The sequence below is a fragment of the Mobula hypostoma genome, chromosome 19 (genome assembly GCF_963921235.1).
Source record: "Mobula hypostoma chromosome 19, sMobHyp1.1, whole genome shotgun sequence".
NCBI classification, from domain to species: domain Eukaryota; kingdom Metazoa; phylum Chordata; class Chondrichthyes; order Myliobatiformes; family Myliobatidae; genus Mobula; species Mobula hypostoma.
Window position 1 is genome coordinate 26,837,059 of NC_086115.1, and position 19,298 is coordinate 26,856,356.

General features: G+C 40.3%; 1 protein-coding gene across 4 annotated transcripts in view; it reads left to right on the top strand.

Moving 5' to 3' along the window:
• The window catches only part of ank3b (ankyrin 3b), a 401,704-nt gene that overhangs the window by 313,174 nt on the left and 69,232 nt on the right, over positions 1-19,298 (top strand). For all 4 annotated transcript variants that reach the window (XM_063071574.1, XM_063071573.1, XM_063071575.1 and 1 more), the window contains 3 exons: positions 403-627; positions 4,170-4,324; positions 11,251-11,462. In XM_063071574.1, coding sequence (XP_062927644.1) covers positions 403-627; positions 4,170-4,324; positions 11,251-11,462 — 592 coding nt within the window. The remainder of the gene's footprint in view (positions 1-402; positions 628-4,169; positions 4,325-11,250; positions 11,463-19,298) is intronic.

Genomic DNA, 19,298 nt, shown 5'->3' on the forward strand with positions numbered 1-19,298 from the left:
AAGGTTGCTGCCTGATGCACCACATGGTGCGGAGAGGAACATAATGTGTGCCATTGTGTCACTACTGCCCCTTTGACGGATTTATCTGATGGGTTCCGTTTTCAAGCTGTTTTACCGTAGACTACCAAGTGTTTCCTTTTCTAAATGTATATATCTCCGTGGTTTGCAAATAGATCATTAGAAATTCTAATGTGCCTTTTCGGTAAGTTTAGGAGGTTTGCCAAAATGTCCTTGAACTCTTCAAAAAAAAAACTGATTCCATGAATTCCACTGATTCTGCAAGAAACTGAATCACAGGGTAGTATTTGGAGATATGTACATTCTTAGATAATAAATTTACTTTGAACTTCAAACTTCGAATTGAAACTTGCTCATGTTTGGTGTTTTTTTGCTCTTCTCTAGATTCCTTGTCAGTTTCATGGTGGATGCCCGTGGTGGTTCAATGCGCGGCAGCCGCCACAATGGAATGCGCATCATCATCCCGCCCCGCAAATGCACCGCGCCCACACGCATCACTTGCCGTTTGGTGAAGAGGCACAAACTGGCAAGCCCGCCACCTATGGTAGAAGGGGAAGGGCTGGCCAGTAGGCTGGTTGAAGTTGGGCCATCAGGTGCTCAGTTCTTGGGGTAAGTTGCTGTTCTGCTCCTCTTCATCATTCCACAATGCTCATCTTCCCTTTTTCCTTTTTTTTTTGTGGATTAACACTACTGGTCACAAATTCTTGAATGCGAGCCTTTAGATTGGAGGGGGTGGGGGCAGACATTAAAATCTGATTTAAGACTTATGTGCTGTTTCTGTGTAAATACCATTTGCCAGGTATCTTCCCAACACCAGTCACAGTGCAGAATAATTGTGAAAGGATTATTGATGGCCAAATTGAAATCCATAATATTCCACTGGTGGGAAGTAAAATTGGACATCTTTGTTTGATCATCTGCAAATGCCCAATTTTAAGATTCCTGTTTAAACAACTGCCACTTGGCTCTAAATAATTTGCAATACTTGGTAACTTTTTTGCTCATTCTGTTGGATTACGTTTTGGAAATGCTCCATTCAAATCTGGATACTGTTGGGAATGACAGTTTCTTCATTGTTTTTTTTTCACTTTTTGTTTCCCTTTACTGCTGCATGGATGTTTTTTTCAGTAAACTTCACCTTCCTACCAACCCTCCCCCTCTGAACGAGGGTGAGAGCTTGGTTAGCCGAATCCTGCAGCTGGGGCCTCGAGGAACAAAATTTATTGGGTAGGCCGTTTATTAAAAAGATACAAACTGTCACGGCAGATTTTTTTTGGTATTTATTTTAGTCATTCCCCATGTTTTTCTGGTTTTTGTTTGAAAAAACAACTTTCAGTTCTGTTGCTGAGAGAAAATCATACTGGCTTGATCTATATTTGAAGCACTGTTGTTTTAAGCTTGGCGCTAATAGGCATGTTTATGATTCACTGCAAGCATTCTGCCTCCATAACTGCTTTACTTCTGTACTTCACCTGTTGGAATCTCTTTCAGCCACATCAAATGCATTCAGTAAAAAGTGACAGCTCTTCCCATTCAATATTGGTATAGAGAAGGTATCAGCAGAAGTAGGGCAGCTTTCAGAAGGATGGGTTGTGATAATGAGAAGTCAACTGAAGTCAGAAAATCAGCAAAGTTAACTTTCTTACCAACCCTGCTTAAAATGTCTCCTAAGTTAACGAGCTTGAAGAATTGCTGAATGTTCATGGGCTATATTTATAAAATAATGATGAATCCTCCATAATTTATTTCAGGTTGTTTGCTTTACGTATTCTTAAAAGTACCTAAATTGATATTTTAATATGCATATCCTCAAAATGTTACTCAGGGACCTCTGGTCAAAATTATTATTAATTTGGTGTTTAGTAATGAGCAGCTCAAAAGCCTCATGGTGTTATTTCTGTTTGAAAAGGTCCAAGTGTAAAATATTCCCCTAAGATACCAACAGTATGGTACATTCTCTATATCCATATTTTCATTCTGGATGTCTTGCACTACACATAGGAATTGATCAATTTTTAATGGACAGTGTAAGTTTCGGTGCCGTATAAGGCTGTATTTCCATGGTGGGAGACCAAAGAGTGTTGAATTTCCACAGCATTCTTCAACAATCACACAGACTTATAAGCACATTTGCAAAATGAAATATGGTTTTCTGTGTGTGTCCAGTGTTGAATATTATGAAGTAGAATGTTAGAAATGTTAGAACCCAGAAATATTTCTTCATTTCCAAATTTTTGTCCAAAAGTGGGGGGAAGTAAGGTCTGGGGTGTGTTACAGGGAATCTTGCATTTTGTTTTTTTGTCAATTGTTTAGGTACAAAAATAACAACACTAAGATACCTTTCAATACATGGAAACCTTATTTAAAACTTTTGAAAATAGCTACAAAGTTAATTCATACTCAATTCCTTTTTTTGTTTGCTATTAATAAAGAAATTAAATGTCTAAGTTGCATGGTCAGTTAAATGTTTCACCCTCCAGCAACTTTCTCCTTACTTTGGCAATAGTTCTGTGGATTTGATCTTTGATTGTGTAATACAGCCTGTATAGACGACCGAAAAACAAACTGTCTTTTTGATGTTTCTCTTGAGGGCTATGTAAATATATCCTAATGTGTTTTTGTTTAATTTCTGTGTTTAAATTGTGCTTCTAACTTTTTGACTGTGGGTTGTGAAATCTTGCTGGTTGAGTAAGATTAGAAACTATTCTCCTAGAAGTATATAAGCCCATGAAATGTACAGAAGTAAAACCTTCTTTTATAAACTTCCAGCAGAGGAATAAACATATATCAAGAATGAATGAAGTTTATTTGTAGTTTGGCAGTACAGGTTGAGTACCCCTTATCCAAAATTCCAAAATCTGAAAACCTCTGAAATCCAACTTTTTTGCAACTCTCTGTGCATCATAGACAGTTGTAAGAAGTGACCCTACATATGTAATGAACAGAATTTAATGAAAAATAAAAAAAACACTGCATTAAGCAATATATGAAGATCTCGAATGTGTATTGAAAGAGTGGACTCGCCAGTGACAGAGTGAACGCATGCAACTTTACAGTACGCTGATCATGAAATAACCAAAGATCTAGCACAATGAACTGAAAATTGATGTAATTAGATTAGATTAGATTAGATTGTGAGGACACGCAGTCCTCTTTTATTGTCATTTAGTTATGCATGCATTAAGAAATGATACAATGTTCCTCCGGTGTGATATCACAAAAACACAGGACAGACCAAGACTGAAAAACTAACAAAAACCACATAATTATAACATAGTTACAACAGTGCAACAATACCATTACTTGATGAAGATCAGGCCATGGCACAGTAAAAAAGTTCAAAGTCTCTCGGATGTCCCACATCTCACGCAGACAGGAGAAGGCTGGTTGCAGGAACTTATGAAAAGGCACAACATTAAAATTTTGAAGATTGGTGGAGATAAAGCATCTGCTGATCACGAAGCAGCAGAGAAATGCGATAATGTATTTGCCAAGATTGTTGCTGATGAAAATGTAACATGCTGAGCAGCTACATCAGTATATGTGTGTGATGAGCAAGTGTAAGACAAGACTGCTCACCCGTAGCACATAAATTCAGAGTCAAGAATGATGGTGATGTAAAACAGGCACTGACTGTCCACCTGGGCAACCGAGGTAGTGATAGCTTACCTTTCTGATGGTTACCGTTTCATGCAAAAAATAATTTAAGATATTATATAAAACTACCTTCAGGGTATATGTATAAGCTGTATATGTAATGTAAATGGATTTCATGTTTAGACATGGGTCCCATCCCCAAGGTGTTTCATTATACAGATGCAAGTATTCCAAAATCCGAAAAATATTCGGAACACTTCATGTCACAGGCCGGTGATAATAAACCTGATTCTGATTCTGATTCCGACCCCAAGTATTTTGGATAAGGGGTTCTCAACTTGTACTCAACCGTAAGGGATTAAAGTGACTGATTTTATTGTTTGGTGGGGATGGTGTGGGGGATAGGATTGTAACAAGAAGGGTTAAAATGAGTAATCAATCACATTGTAAAGAATGAATTCAAATAGCTCTTGAAATACAGTTTTCTAAATTTACTAAAATCTTACTGTGAGCTGCCAAACAGTGATAAAGCAATCAGTCTTTCTTCTTTCTAGCCCAGTGATTGTGGAGATACCACATTTTGGTTCAATGAGAGGCAAAGAACGGGAGCTTATTATACTCCGGAGTGAAAATGGGGAAGTCTGGAAGGAGCACCAGTATGACTGTAAAGAGCAGGAGCTCAGTGATATATTAAATGGTATGGATGAAGGTGAGCATCCATTTTTGGCAGGTATTTTGGTTATTCCTCAATAAAATAGTGTCATTTTGATGGTGTGTTGATCTATTAGAAGTCAAGTTTCTAGCTTTCATATTTAATTCCTGGAAATCTTTCTTTTATCGGTTTCTATTTCAGAGCTCCAAATATAAAATTAGTACAGTTCTTTTGTATAAAAGTTTGAGCAAAATGAAAAATGTTTACTCCACTAATGTACAGTGATAAGGCATCATTAGTTAAAATACTCCTTTTGACCATAACCTGTTGTGATCTGTGATATTATTCTCACTAGCTTTTTTTTTTATCATAATCCCTGGAAGTGGTTCTTCTGCTTTAGATTGGATTGGGTTCATTATTGTACTGAGATACAGTGATAAAGTTGAGTATTGCAAGCCATCCACACAGATCATTTCAAAGCATAAGTACGTTGAGGCAGCACAAGGGAAAGGGAATAACAGAATGCAAAATACAGTGTTAGAGAAAATGCAGTGCTCATAGACAATAAGATGCAAGAGTCATAACAATGTAAATTGCCAGATCAAGGGTTGATCTTTAACGTACAAGAAGACTGCTCAGCAATCTTCTAACAGCAGGATAGAAGTTGTCATTGAACCTTGAGGTGTATTCTTACCAGCTTTTGTGTCTTCTACCCAATGGAAAGAGGGGAAAAACAGAATGTCCAAGATGACTTTGATAATGCTGCTTTCATGACATTGAAGGTTAGGTTGATGTCCAAACTCTCTGCTACTCGGCTTTCTATCTCCATCTTGTGAGATCTAGCGTACTACGGTGGTGTTATGTGAGAACTTGCAGATGGAGTTAGATAGAATCTGTCCACCCAGTCATGAGTGTATAGGGAATAGAGTCGGGGGTTGAGGTTGTCGCCTTGTGAGGCATCAGTGTTGAGGATGATTGCTTACTGATTGCATTCTGTTGGTCAGGAAGTCAAGAATCCAATTGCAGAGGGAGCTGCCGAGTCCCAAACTTAGAGTTCATTGTCAGTTTGCTTGGAATTACGGCTTTGAAGTCAAAGCTGCGGTTAATAAATGGGAACCTGTCGTAGGTGTCTTTTTTTTTTAATCCAGACGCTCCAGAAGTGAATGTGGGTTGAGGGAAATGGCATCCACCGTCGACCTGCTGTGGCGGTAGGCGAATCACAGTGGGTCGCGGTTGTCTGGGAGGTTGGAGCCATGACCAGCCTCTCAACAATTCACGATGGTTGATATCTGAGCCATCAGGCAGTAGTCATAAAGGCATTTTATCGTATTTTTCTTTGGATACCACTATAATAATAGTCTTAAAGCAGGTGGGAATCTCCGAGTAGGGAGAGATTAAAAATATATGGAAATACCCCTGCTAATTGATCCACGCAGGATCCAAGGACATGGCTGGGGACTCCAAGTGGTAATATACTTCCTGTAAATATGAAAATTACAGATTCAACCCCAATATAGAGACATTAACATATAATCTAAATTGCTGGTGAAGGTCTGCATGGAGGGAGGTGCAGACCTTCAAATGTGATGTTTAATCAGGTCCTTTCCTCTGTGGATGGTATTGATTCTGACCCTGATTTGAAGAGAGGTCAGTACTGAGAGAAATGTTAGTTGGAAAAATGATACAAGTGCAATGGACTGCCTATGCGCCGTAAAATGAGCGACAGTGGAAGGGTTGGGAACAGTTTCTCTCTTCACTGAATATTTCCAAAACACACTGCTTTACTACAAATTGTTGAGGCAGAGAATAATTATTCACCATTATAATGAAAATATGAAAAGGTGATAAATACAGATTGCTCGAATAACCTTATACTAATCCTAGAGATTACCTATGCAAAGATCTGGCAAAATATGGTGGAACAAAGAGTCTCCATTGTGAATTCCTTTAGCTGGAGAGAAACTTCTAACTTGGAGTCAAGAATGTTTCCAGTTAATTCAAACTCACTCTTGTTAGGCTAATGATGTTACATTCCTTTTTTGCAGCCTGCTTTGATATTTATGTTTAATATTTGAACTGAATCTGAGTCATGATAGATAACCAAAACATTTTGGATTTCACCGGTTAGGGACGTAGCTAGTAGCTTAAAAACATCCAGTTTTCTGTTGTAAGACAGCAAATGGAACATGACTACAGCAACAAATTCCCTACACATTATGATCCACTACGCTTTCTATTTTTACATAGCTTGTACAGAGCTGAGAACAAACATTTGACACACATTAAATCTGTGTGTATCATTCCAACTAAATTTGTTAACCTTCTGTCTGAAATGGACACAAGTAGTATGCACAGGATCTTGCACAGCATCTAAGAAGAATTGTTGATGCAACTGTGGTGGATGGTATTTGCACATTTCAGCAATTTACACAGCAGTGAATCATTTTTGTGGCTACAATTCTGGCCAGCTTTCATGAGGTGAGGTCTTAAAAAAACATCCAGATGAAATCCTTTAGAAAGCTTATGTGAGCCAAAGGAAGTGTTTCCTTGAACATGTCAGATATTTGGTAGGGGAGCAGAGTTTGCCAAGAAATATGTTGCAAGGCTGGGAGTCAGAATTGAGATAAAGAGCGAGGCAGCTGTGTAGAATGAATGAACCTTGTTAGGTCAGAGAGGGAAAAAAATATCTGGACTCCAAATGAGATGACAAAATGACAAAAATTGTTCACGAGGAGAAGCAGCGGGAATTGAGCAATGCTGGAGACAGTCACGACAGTCAAAGCTTCAGAAATAACAATGGTACAAGAGAATGGTGATTGCAATTTTCTGAGAAATACGGAATGGACAGGAATACAAATACTTGTCAATCATAGACCTCCAGATATAAAATGAACTGCCATACAGTAAAAATGATATTAACAGCAGGAATATGCAGCTCACTGCTGGATCAGAAAATGAGGATTGCAGTTTGTTCTCTGAAGAGATCAGTGTATGTGGGTACCACAACATGTGATTTTAGTCAGTTGCAAGTAATTTGACTGGAAGAAAGTGCTTTGTATCACAGACTAATTTTTTTTTGATCTATTGTGTCAGGGTGTACCTTGGTGTGATAATAGTGATTTTGAGAACAAATTAGATATGGGAATTAGGGCACAGAATAATCAAATTCAGTATGGTCGGAGACTCGAAGTATTCTGGAATCCTGAGCCCCTGTTCCATTATGGTGTTTATCACTTTTGAAAGACTAATTTCAGGTTTAAGAAAATGGACTGAGCAACAGAAAGACCTACAGGCAGCCAGGGTAGTTACGTATGTATGTGAGAGCTAATGTGAATATTTTATTCAAGTTTTGTAACTCAGCACGTACGTTGTGGCAAAAATGCCTGGAAATCCTTAAGTTCTGGTCAACATACATCCATCCCTTTATGACCACCATTAAGACAGGTTATATTATCATTTAATTCATTACTATGTGTAAAATATTGTGATGTAAACTGTTGCTTTTTCAGAACCAAAATCTACCACGCTTCAGGAAAATAAAATTTAATAGCTGTAAAGTGCTTTAGAATAATTTGAGAATGTTAAAGGCACTTTCTTATGCTCAATAGGAGGATGGTCAGAGAATACAGGTGCAGATAGAGTCAGAATGGATGAGATATCAAATGCACAAAACAATTACATCACCAGTGCTTAGCAAAGCTGCTTGTATTTATAATAAAAACAACATTCTGGAAACACTCCTCTGGTCCAGCAGCATGTTGTGGAAAAAGAACCACAGTTAATTTCTTTTTCTCTCCAAAGATGCTGTCTAACCTGCTGAGTATTTCCAACACATTTTGCTTTCATTTCAGATTTTCAACATAAAGACATTTTTATTTTCAGCTTTTATTAATATTAGTTTTTATACTTCTCCCTAATATTTCATGTAACATTATGCAGTGTTCAACAGAAGTCTTAATAGACAAAAATTGACAATGGGCCATCAAAGGAGTTAGTAGTTGTTTAATTCCTCTCTGACTCCAAGAAATGGGACAGTAATGGCCTAGATTATACCAGACTCCTAAATCCTCTCAAGGAAGGCAGATGACCAAAGCCTCGGCAAGAAAAGTCATTTTTAAAGAGTGTTCCTAAGGTAGATAGAGAACTAGCTTATCTAGTAACTATCAGAGTTTACGATTTGGCAGCTGAAGTGCCAGTCCCAATGAGTGACTAATTAGATTAGATTAGATTAGATTCAACTTTATTGTCATTGTGCCGAGTATAGATACAAAGCCAATGAAATGCAGTTAGCATCCAACCAGAAATGCAAAGAATAGTGTTATTTACAAAATAACTGCGAATAAAAAGTAAGTGCTACAGCACACAAATATAAAAGTACTGAGACAGTACAATATGGGTGCAGTGTTGCTTAGCGCTGTGACATGAGGTTCAGCAAGGTCACTGCCTCAGGGAAGAAGCTGTTCCTGTGCCTGCTGGTTCAGTAGTGGAGGCTCCTGTAGCGCCTACCGCATGGGAGGGGAGTAAAAAGTCCATGGTTAGGATGAGATGCATCCTTGATAATGCTTTTCGCCCTGCCCAGGCAGCGTTTATGATAGATGTTCTCAATGGTGGGCAATTGGGTGCTGATAATCCGCTGGGCAGTCTTCACCACATGCTGAAGTGCTTTGCGGTCTGATATGGGACAATTGCCATACCACACAGATGCATTTGGTGAGTATGCTCTCAATGGTATAGCGGTAAAAGTCCGTCAGTATCCTGGGACAGAGGTCAGCTTTCTTGATGCTTCGCAGGAAATAAAGGCACTGAGGCCAGAAATGGAAAAGAATTGTGGGGACAGAGATGATTACAGGTTTGTAAAGGAGAAATGCTGTGAAAGAACTTCAAGACAAAATAAGTATTTTAAAATTGAGGCTAGTGTAGGTCAGAAAGCAAAAGGGAGATAATAAATTGAATTCAGCATGTGCAAGTAACCAGCACTGCAGTTTATAAGAAATTTGGTCAATTCTAACTAAAAGTTATCAACTTTTAAAATTAACTCTTTTTATCTCCTCACAGCTGCTGACTGGCATCCCTTTACTACTTATAGAGAACTATTTCAACACTTCTCACAGTCAGTGTTCTCTATCTCATAGTACCAGCATTGTTTTTTTCTCTACTTTCTCATTCATTTGCTTCTTTTACACCTCACTTATAACCAGCTATGGTTGCGGAGCACTGGAAATTCTAGACTCTAGATTTATGAAGTGACAGGAACATGCTAGTTTCTGTTATTTAAATGTGCATTTTCCTCTTTTTGCATCGTCTTTCTTGTTTTCAATTATTGCATCCATCCTTTCATGAAAGAAAGAACTTGCATTAGTAGAGTATTTTTCATGCCTTTAGGATCAACCCAAGTATTTCGCAGAGCTCAATTACTTTGCTGGATTGTAATTGAGTTTCCTGCCAATGTAGCTTGAACCTTGGAGTGGAATTCTTGTTCATCTGACAGGGAGGATGCTCAGTAGTAACTACACATTTTGCGCCATGCTTTTGGATTGTAAACCCAAGAGATTCTGCAGATGCTGGCAATCTAGAGCAAGGCACATAGTTCAGAAGGGACTCAGCAGGTCAGGCAGCATCTATGGAAGGGATTAAGTAGTTGAAGCTTTGGGCCAAGACCCTTCATGATGACATTTTGTGTAATGCTTTTGGATTATTTTTGATCAATTCTTTATCCAACATAAGCAAATTAGATATAACAATTTAGAAAATAATAATTTAACAGGAAATTCAGATTTTGAAACAAATCATTTGGAAAAAAAAATAGAGGCAATGAAATAACAGGCAACAGTCACAAAGCGCTGGAAGAACTCAACAGGTCGACAGGACATTTTAGGCTGACGCCCTTCATCGATATTCTTCTCGTAGTTACTGACTGATCTGCTGAGTTCCTCCAGCATTTTGTATGTGCAGCTCTGGACTTCCAACATCCACAGAATTTCTTGTGCTAGTGAAATAAGAGCCTTGAACTCTGGAAAAGGTAGTGGGATAATAAGCAAAAGTGTGATGGCCAAATCACTGGCTAGGCCCTACTGCAATGCACACTAGAAAGTGTGTCAAAGGTTTGACTTGGCTGCAGGACACACTTCTACTCTGGCAGTTATGAGAAATTTGGATTGTGTGAAAACATCAAGCAAACTTGGATTATGCACTCAGACAAGGTTTAATAGAGATGTTTGGCAAACTACACTTTTTGAAGCTGATTCCATTGACTGGAGGGAGTGAAAACCAGGGAACTCTGATTCAAGATAATTTTCAAAAGAACAATGGAAAATTGACGTCTTACCCGGTCATTGTTATGATCTGGAATGTGAGTAACGAATTTTCAGTGCTAAGTAATAACTTTCAAAATGGAGTTCGATAAATATTTGAAAAGAGATAAACAACTAAGGAAATTGGGAAGAGAGCAGTGGAAGTAGAATTAATTAGAAAGATTTTGAGAAGCAGGATGGGTTGCATGGTCGTGTAAGTAGTGAATTTTTCATGCATGGGTTGGGGGACTTGTCAGCTTTTCCTACTGGACTGAGTGGTTTACTGAATTATTTCAGAGTTCAGCTGAGGATTAACCAAGCTGGATGGTATAAATTCAAATAGACAGATGTTCTCTTAAGGTGATCAGCAAACTAGATAGGTATACAGAATATGTTAATCGGGTAGTTTCACAGTAACCATTACATTATTATTCCAAATTTATTTAAATATTGTGGTGGCTTTCAGTATTAGGCCTTCAGATCGATTGGATCTGGAGGCCCAAAGACTAGTACATGGCTCTAACTAGTGCCCTGATTGTAATTTTCATCAGTTTTTAAAATTTTAAATGGAAGAAATAATTTATAATAAGATCCCTTTTGGAAGACAATGCTGAACAATAACATTTGTGTTTAAGTCAGATATCAAAGCCGAAAAGTGCTCTCAAACAGTCATCTAAATGTGCTCTGCTTTAGAACTCGATAGCGTCGAAGAACTGGAGAAGAAGCGCATCTGTCGTGTTGTTACCAAGGATTTTCCTCAGTATTTTGCTGTTGTATCTCGGATCAAGCAAGAAAGTAATCAGATGGGGCCTGAAGGAGGAATGTTAAGCAGCACAACTATTCCAAGTGTGCAAGCATCCTTCCCGGATGGAGCATTGACCAAAAGAATCCGAGTGGGGCTGCAGGTAATTTGGACATTTGTTTTGGTGGTTGAGTGTGTTGTGCTCTATGTAGGGGCTGCTGGAAATGTTGGCTGGTGGCTGAATAAGATCTACAACATGTGAATACCAGTCTTGTTCAAATTTGTTGATTGGTATTAATTTTGCTTACAAAAATATGACTTGGCGAAAGAAAGGTGGTTATTACAGAAAAGGTGTGGTGGAGGGGTACAGTGCCTATAAAAAGTATTCACACCCTGCCCCCCAGAAGTTTTTCATGTTTTATTGTTTTCCAACATGGAATCACAGTGAATTTAATTTGGCTTTTTTGACACTGATTGACAGAGAAGACTCTTTCGTGTCAAAGTGAAAACTTAATTTCTACAAATTGGTCTAGATTTATTACAATTATTTAACACAAAATATTGATTGCATAATTGCTCACCCCCTTCAAGTCACTATTTAGTAGTTGCACCTTTAGCAGCAATTACAGTCTTGAGTCTGTGTGGATAGATTTCTATCAGGTTTGCACACCTAGACGCTGCAATTTTTCCCCATTCTTCTTAATAAAACTGCTCAAGCTCTAGAAGATTGCATGGGGATCATGAGAGAACAGACATTTTCAAATCCAGCCACAAATTCTCAATTGGATTGAGGTCTGAATTACACCAAATTGAGGTGTAATTTGGCCACTCCGGGACATTAACTTTGTAGTTTTAAGCTATTCCTGTGTAGCTTTGACTTTTTGCTTGGGGTCACTGTCTTGCTGGAAAACAAATCTTCTCCCAAATCACAGTTCTCATACAGACTGCATCAGGTTTTCCTTCAGGAATTCCCTGTATTTTGCTGCATTTATTTTACCCTCTGCCTTCACAAGCCTTCCAGGGCCTGCTGTAGTGAAGCATCCCCACAGCATGATGCAGCCACCACCATGCTTCATTGTAGGGACACTGTAGTGTGTTTTTGATGATGTGCAGTGTTTGGCTTATGCCAAATATAGCATTTAGTCTGATGGCCAAACAGTTCAATTTTAGTTTCATTAGACCATAGAACCTTCTTCTAGCTGACTTTGGAGTCTCCCACATGCCTTCTGGCAAGCTCTAGCTGAGATTTCATGCAAGTTTTTTTTCAACAGTGCCTTTCTCTTTGCCACTCTCCCATAAAGCTGTGACTGGTGAAGCACCCGGGCAACAGTTGTTGTACATGCAGTCTCTCCCTTCTCAGCCACTGAAGCTTGGTGGCCTCCCTCACTTCTTGCACGGTCGCTCAGTTTTTGAGGACTGCTTGCTCAAGGCAGATTTACATCTGCGCCATATTTCCATTTCTTGATGATTTACTTAACTGTACTCCCAAGATATATTCAGTGATTTGGAAATTTTCTTGTATCCATCTCCTGATTTGTGCTTTTCAGTAACTTTCTTGTGGAGTTGCTTGGAAAGTTATTTCTATGGTGTAATTTTTGCCAACATACTGACTCACCAGCAGTTGGACCTTCCAGATACATGTGTATTTTTACTACAATCAACTGAAACACCATGATGCACACAGGTGATCTTCATTTATAATTACTTGACTCCTGAAACCAATTGGCTGCACCAGTGATGAGAGTAAAGGATATGAATACTTATGCAATCAATTATTTTGTGTTTTATATTTGTAATTAATTCAGATCACTTTGTAGAGATCTGTTTTCACTTTGACATGAAGGTCTTTTTCTATTGATCAGTGTCAAAAAAGGCCAAATTAAATCCATTGTGATTCAATGTTGTAAAACAATAAAATAAGAAAACTTCAGGGGGGGATGAGTTGCGAATACTTTTTATAGGCACTTGCGAAGGGTTTTGATTGGGTGAAATGAGAAGGCTTTATCCTTGGGCTACTTCTACACTATTGATCTACTTGGGTGGGGCGCTGGGGTCATCAATTTCAGGTATCAGTTGGAGCACAAGAAGAACAGCTTAAACAAAATTATTCCACGGGGATTGTATTCCTGTAGAATGGAAAACACAGTCACAGGCACAGTTTACCAATAAGACTATCATATCTTTTGAGAGAAAACTAAATGAAATCTGATGCTGAGCAACGAGCATTGTTTTTTGTTGTAGGGCCCCGAAGAACAACTTCTGTGAAAAAGCATCTCTGTTATAAAACCATAAGAGTTCTAGCAGACAACGCACATCAAAGTTGCTGGTGAACGCAGCAGGCCAGGCAGCATCTCTAGGAAGAGGTGCAGTCGACGTTTCAGGCCGAGACCCTTCGTCAGGACTAACTGAAGGAAGAGTGAGTAAGAGATTTGAAAGTTCCCCCTCCAACTTTCAAATCTCTTACTCACTCTTCCTTCAGTGAGTCCTGACGAAGGGTCTTGGCCTGAAACGTCGACTGCACCTCTTCTAGAGATGCTGCCTGGCCTGCTGCGTTCACCAGCAACTTTGATGTGTGTTGCTTGAATTTCCAGCATCTGCAGAATTCCTGTTGTTAGAGTTCTGGCAGAATTTCCTTTTCTTTTGGCTACAGATTGTAAAACTGTTGACCAAAATAAAATGGTGAAATTAACAGAGGTGTACAAAGTGGATAGCCAGATACTTTTTTCCAGGGCAGAAATGGACTTATTCCAGGGGGCATAGTTTTAATCGATTGGAGGAAAGCTGAGGTGGACACCAGAGGTAAGTTTTACATAGACTGGTGGATGTGTGGAATACCCTGTCAGGGGTGGGTGTTAGAGGAAGATACATTATGGACATTTAAGAAACTCTTGGATAGGCATGTAAATAATAGAAAAATGGAGGGAAGTGTTAACTTGATCTTAGAATAGGTTAAAAGGTTGGCACAACATCATGGGCGTAAGGGCCTGTATTGTGCTGTTAAGTTCTCTGTTCTATGTAGTGAAATACATACGGGTAATTTATATACTAAATAGTATATTACATTTTTCAACAATGTAAATGTTAAGCTGTTTCCGAAGTCTCTTGCTGCTAGCAGTAAATCTGTACCAAAAGGCGGCTCAGGAAAGAGATCGGGTAACAACATACCAATTCTCTAACTCCCTCTTCCTCTGAGTGTACCTGCCCTGGGAACAGAAGGTTGTAGAATTAACACTTCCATTCAGCCACTTAAGTGGGTGGTTATGTGCTGGTCAGTTTATGTATGTTGGCCAAGGGACTGCATTTTCCAAAACTGCTGTAATGACTTTTCAGGGAAGAATCAGCTCCTCTGAGATATTCACTTCGACCCAGCTGCAGATTTAGATCTTTTTGTCACCTTCTGTTACATTAGAACAACCCATGCAAAACTGTGTGAACCATAGTGGATCGCACTACATGGTGTCAGATATTTTTTAATATACTCAATACATATCTCTGAACGAAATCATAAGCAAATTAAATGCAGTTGTGAATGTCTTGTTTTAATTCGGGTAGTGCTGGTCATGTAGTGTTGCTGGACCTATAAATAGAGTGTCTACTGAATCTTTATGATCACAACACTGTTACATTGGTCTACTGCCCGATGAGACCACTCTTAGGTTGGAGGAACACCTCATTCCACCTGGGTAGCCTCTAGCCTGAAACTTGGAACATTAATTTCTCTAAGTTACAGTATTTTATCCCTTCCCCCCACTTTCACTCTCCTTCAATTCCCCATTCTGGTTCCCCTCTTACCCCTTCCTTTCTCAGCTGCTGATCACCTCCCTCTGATGCCCCTCTACCTTCCCTTGCTCCCATGGTCCACTCTCCTGTCAGATTCTTTCTTCTAGAGTCATTTACCTTTTCCACCTGTCACCTCCCAGCTTCATACTTCATCATACCTCCCCCACCCCTCACCTAGTTTCACCTGTCACCTTGTTCAGAAAAGTGTTGTCATCAGGGCAGGTGTGGTAGAGGTAAAGAAACTGGAAGAATGGAGTAGGACTTTGGGTGAGAGGAGGAGTGGCCCAGGTACCTGTGGGCATCCCCGCTGATTCTTGGGGATCTCTAGCCTACCATAGCTCAAAATGAAGTAGGTGTATTCAGGATGGTAGTGTGGACTTTTAGTTCATGTATTGGAAGTGCACAAAGGCCCTGTTTAGTTGAAGGAATGGACCAGATTACGGACCACTGCCTGTCCGTTGCATCTGGCACCTTGTGCCTCATCTGAGGAAGTGTGTACAGTCCTCACATTGGTTCCACACCCACAAAACTGGAGATGAAGGCATTCATCTTCAATCATGAGGGATTGTATAATGACCACCAGTCATTATGGCTGGTAACGATCACCGGTTGTAGCTTGACAAGTTCTCAAATCCCGAGATATTTACAAGAAGAGTTTGCACCATGGACTCAGCTGAAGACAACTTTGCTTTATCCAAGGTCAATTTTTACCTCGTTTTGAAATCAGTTTGACTCTTACCTCATTTAGTTTTACAGAGCAGATGTGATGGAACTGAACAGTTGGTCAGTTGCTGTACATCTGATTACCAGTTTCCTTCATGGACAGCCATTTGTAAACCAGATGGACTTCCCTGACAACACATAAAATGCTGGAGGAGCTCAGCAGGTCAGGCAGCCTCCGTTAGAGGAGAATATACAGTTGACATTTTGGACTGAGACCCTTCATCAGGACTGGAAAGGAAAGGGCAAGAAGCCAGGAAAATAACATGGGGGTGGGTACAAGCTGGCAGGTGATAGGTGAGACCAGGTAAGGGGGGATGACGTGAGAAGCTGGGAGGTGCTAGGTGGAAAAGGTAAAGGGCTGAGGAAGAAGGAATCTGACGGGAGAGGAGAGTGGACCATGGGAGAAAGAAAAGGAGGAGGGGTCCCAGAGGGGAGGTCGTGAGCAGGTGAAGATAAAGGAAAAGATAAGAGGGGAGCCTGTATGGGGATAGAAAAAGAGGAAGGGGAGGGGGAGAAATTACCAGATGTCAGTGAAATCGATCTTCATGCTGTCAGGTTGGAGGCTACTCAGACAATATGAGGTGTTGCTCCTCCAACCTGAGAAGAGTCTCATCGTGGCAATGGAAGTGGCCATGAACTGACACGTTGCTATGGAAATGGGAAGTAGCATTAAAATAAACCTTTCTGACAACCTGATAATTTCATGGTCACCTTAAATGAGTTCAGTTCTTTTTAAATTCCAGAATATTTAAATGAATCAGTTCCTGCTTGGGTAGAATTTGACCTATGTCATCGTATTGATAATTAGGTCTGTGGATTTACTAGTTCTGTAATGTAACTACTGCAATCCTATTGTGCCAGAAGGCACAGTAATATTTCTACCATCCACAGATTGTTGTGAAATGGCAAAGTTTTAATATCAGTGGAAGCTGACTGTGTGTCTACCCTTTCATTTCTGTCATAACCCCTGGTTTTCTGTATTCCTAATTTCAGAAGAAACGCACAGAAATACTTCACAGTATTTGGATTTCACAATGCAATTACAATCTTTCTTTAAAGTGTTACTGAATGTTGCAATTTTGGTGCAAATGCTTGCAAATCCATGAGGACCCTTTCTGATAATGAGTTCATCATTCTGACAATTCCAGCTATGCACAGCTGTTACTGATGATTAGGCCATCTTTCCTTGGGATTGTAACTTCTGGAGTGATACACTGTTCTTCATCACCAGAATCTTGTGCAACTAGATGTTAATTGGTGGTAAAGTGCAAAGCTCAAGACTGCCCAGTGATCCAGTACTGCTTCTAAATCTACCCTATAGTTTATTCAGTTGTGATGTATCCTACACCTCGTCCCTGTCTGTGTCACAAAATACATTTCACTAATTTCACACCCCCAGAGGAAAGTTTCCCTTGGAGAAGGCCCAGTTAGGAATCAGTATACAGTTTAGCTCATTCATCAGCCATTCAAGAGCACCCTCCCCCACCCCGCCTATGGAAGTAGAAGATCCATAAATTAACACTTTCAAATTGCTTTCTGTAGGTCATTTGTACAAATTGTTTGTGAAGTTGCTGGTGCTAACCGGATTCCTGACTGAATGTGGAGGCTGGCTCCTCTCTTAAGAACATAAGACATAGGGGAAGAATTAGGCCATTTGGCCCATCAAGTCTACTCTGCTATTCCATTGTGGCTGATTTATTTCCCCTCTCGACCACATTTACCTGTCTTTGATAACCTTTGATGCCCTCACTAATTAAGAAGCCACTAGCCTCTACTTTAAATATACCCAATGACTTGGCCTCCACAGCCATCCGTGCGATGAATTCCACAGATTCACCACCCTCTTGCTCCTCCTCTTCTCCTTACCTGCCCATCACCTCCCCCTGGTGCCTGTCTACTTTCCCTTTCTCCTATGCTCCACTCCCTTATCAAATTATTCTTCATTAGCCCTTTAGAGTACTGTGCAAGAGTCTTAGACGTATAAAGTTACGGTGCCTGAGACCTTTGCACAGTACTGTAGTAATTTTATGTATTGCACTGTAGTGCTACCACAAAACAAAACAAATTCCATGACATATGTGAGTGATGATAAACCTGATTCTGATAGGGTCTCCACTGTGGAAAGGGGTCAGTGAGAGGGGAATCTTGGTTGGGAAAGGGGGAAGAAAGAGGGGAGGGAGCAGGAAGCACCAGAGAGACATTCTGTAATGATCAGTAAACCTATTCTTTGGAATCTAATGATCTTCTTAGATTATGAGAAAACTCAATCCTCTTTTATTGTCATTTAGAAATGCATATGTGCATTAAGAAATGATACAATGCTTCTCCGGTGTGATAACACAGAAAACAGGGCAAACCAAAGACTAACACTGACAGAACCAATAATTACAACATATAGTTACAGCAGTGCAAAGCAATACCATAATTTGATGAAGAACAAACCATGGGCACGGTAAAAAAAAAAGTCTGAAAGTCCCCGAGTTGATCGACTCCCGAGTCCCCAATAGCAGGCGGCAAAAGGAAGAAACTCCCTGCCATAAACCTCCAGGCACAGTCAACTTGCCGATCCCTTGGAAGCAGCCGACCACAGCCGACACTGAGTCCGTCCGTCTGAAAACTCCGAGTCTCCAACCAGCCCCTCGGATACAGCCTCCCAAGCGCCATCCTCGCCGAGTGCCTTTGACCTAGCCCCGGCCGCTGAAACAAGCAAAGCCGAGGATTCGGGGCCTTCTGCTCTGGAGATTCCGGTTACCACACAGTAGCAACGGCAGTGAAGCGGGCATTTCAGAAGTTTTCCAGATGTTCCTCCGTACTCTCACCTCCGTCTCCAACAAATCAGAGTTATGCACGGTCCCCTACTTGACAGATTACAGATATCATTCACCGCAGAGACCACACACGCTGCCGTCGCGCTGCCATCTTCTCCTCCTGCCTGGTGTCTCAGGGCTGGGTGTGTCTGCACCTGCACCAACCCCTGCCCCTGGCACTCTTCCTCTGCCACCTGTTCCACACCCCTCCCGTGGCCCTCCATCCTCGCCATTCCCAATGTCCTTTGCTCCCACCAGATTTACAAACTGGCTCTCTGCCCCATGTTGACAAGTACTGTGCCAAAGTCTAAGGCACACTAGCTATACATATGTGCCTAAGACTTGCTTCCCCCTTTCCTTCCTGTTGATTTCAAACTAGTTCCCAGTGTATTCAGTGGTGAAGTATTTTACATCTCATCTCTCCATGCCACAGGATAAATTCACCAATCACACATCCCCAGAGGAAGGCCCAGTTAGGAATCAGCGCACAGTTCACAGCACAAAACATCAGCTGTTCACTCCTCCCCATACAGGCTGCCTGACCTGCTGAGTTCCTAAAGTATTTTGTGTGTGTGTTGCTGAAAACTGATTGCTGGAACTGTCCTGGGGTACTTGAGGTGACAATAGCATTAAATCTTCAGCCTTAAAAATCTGCATTCCTTTGATGACATTTTTTTGCTGATGCATTA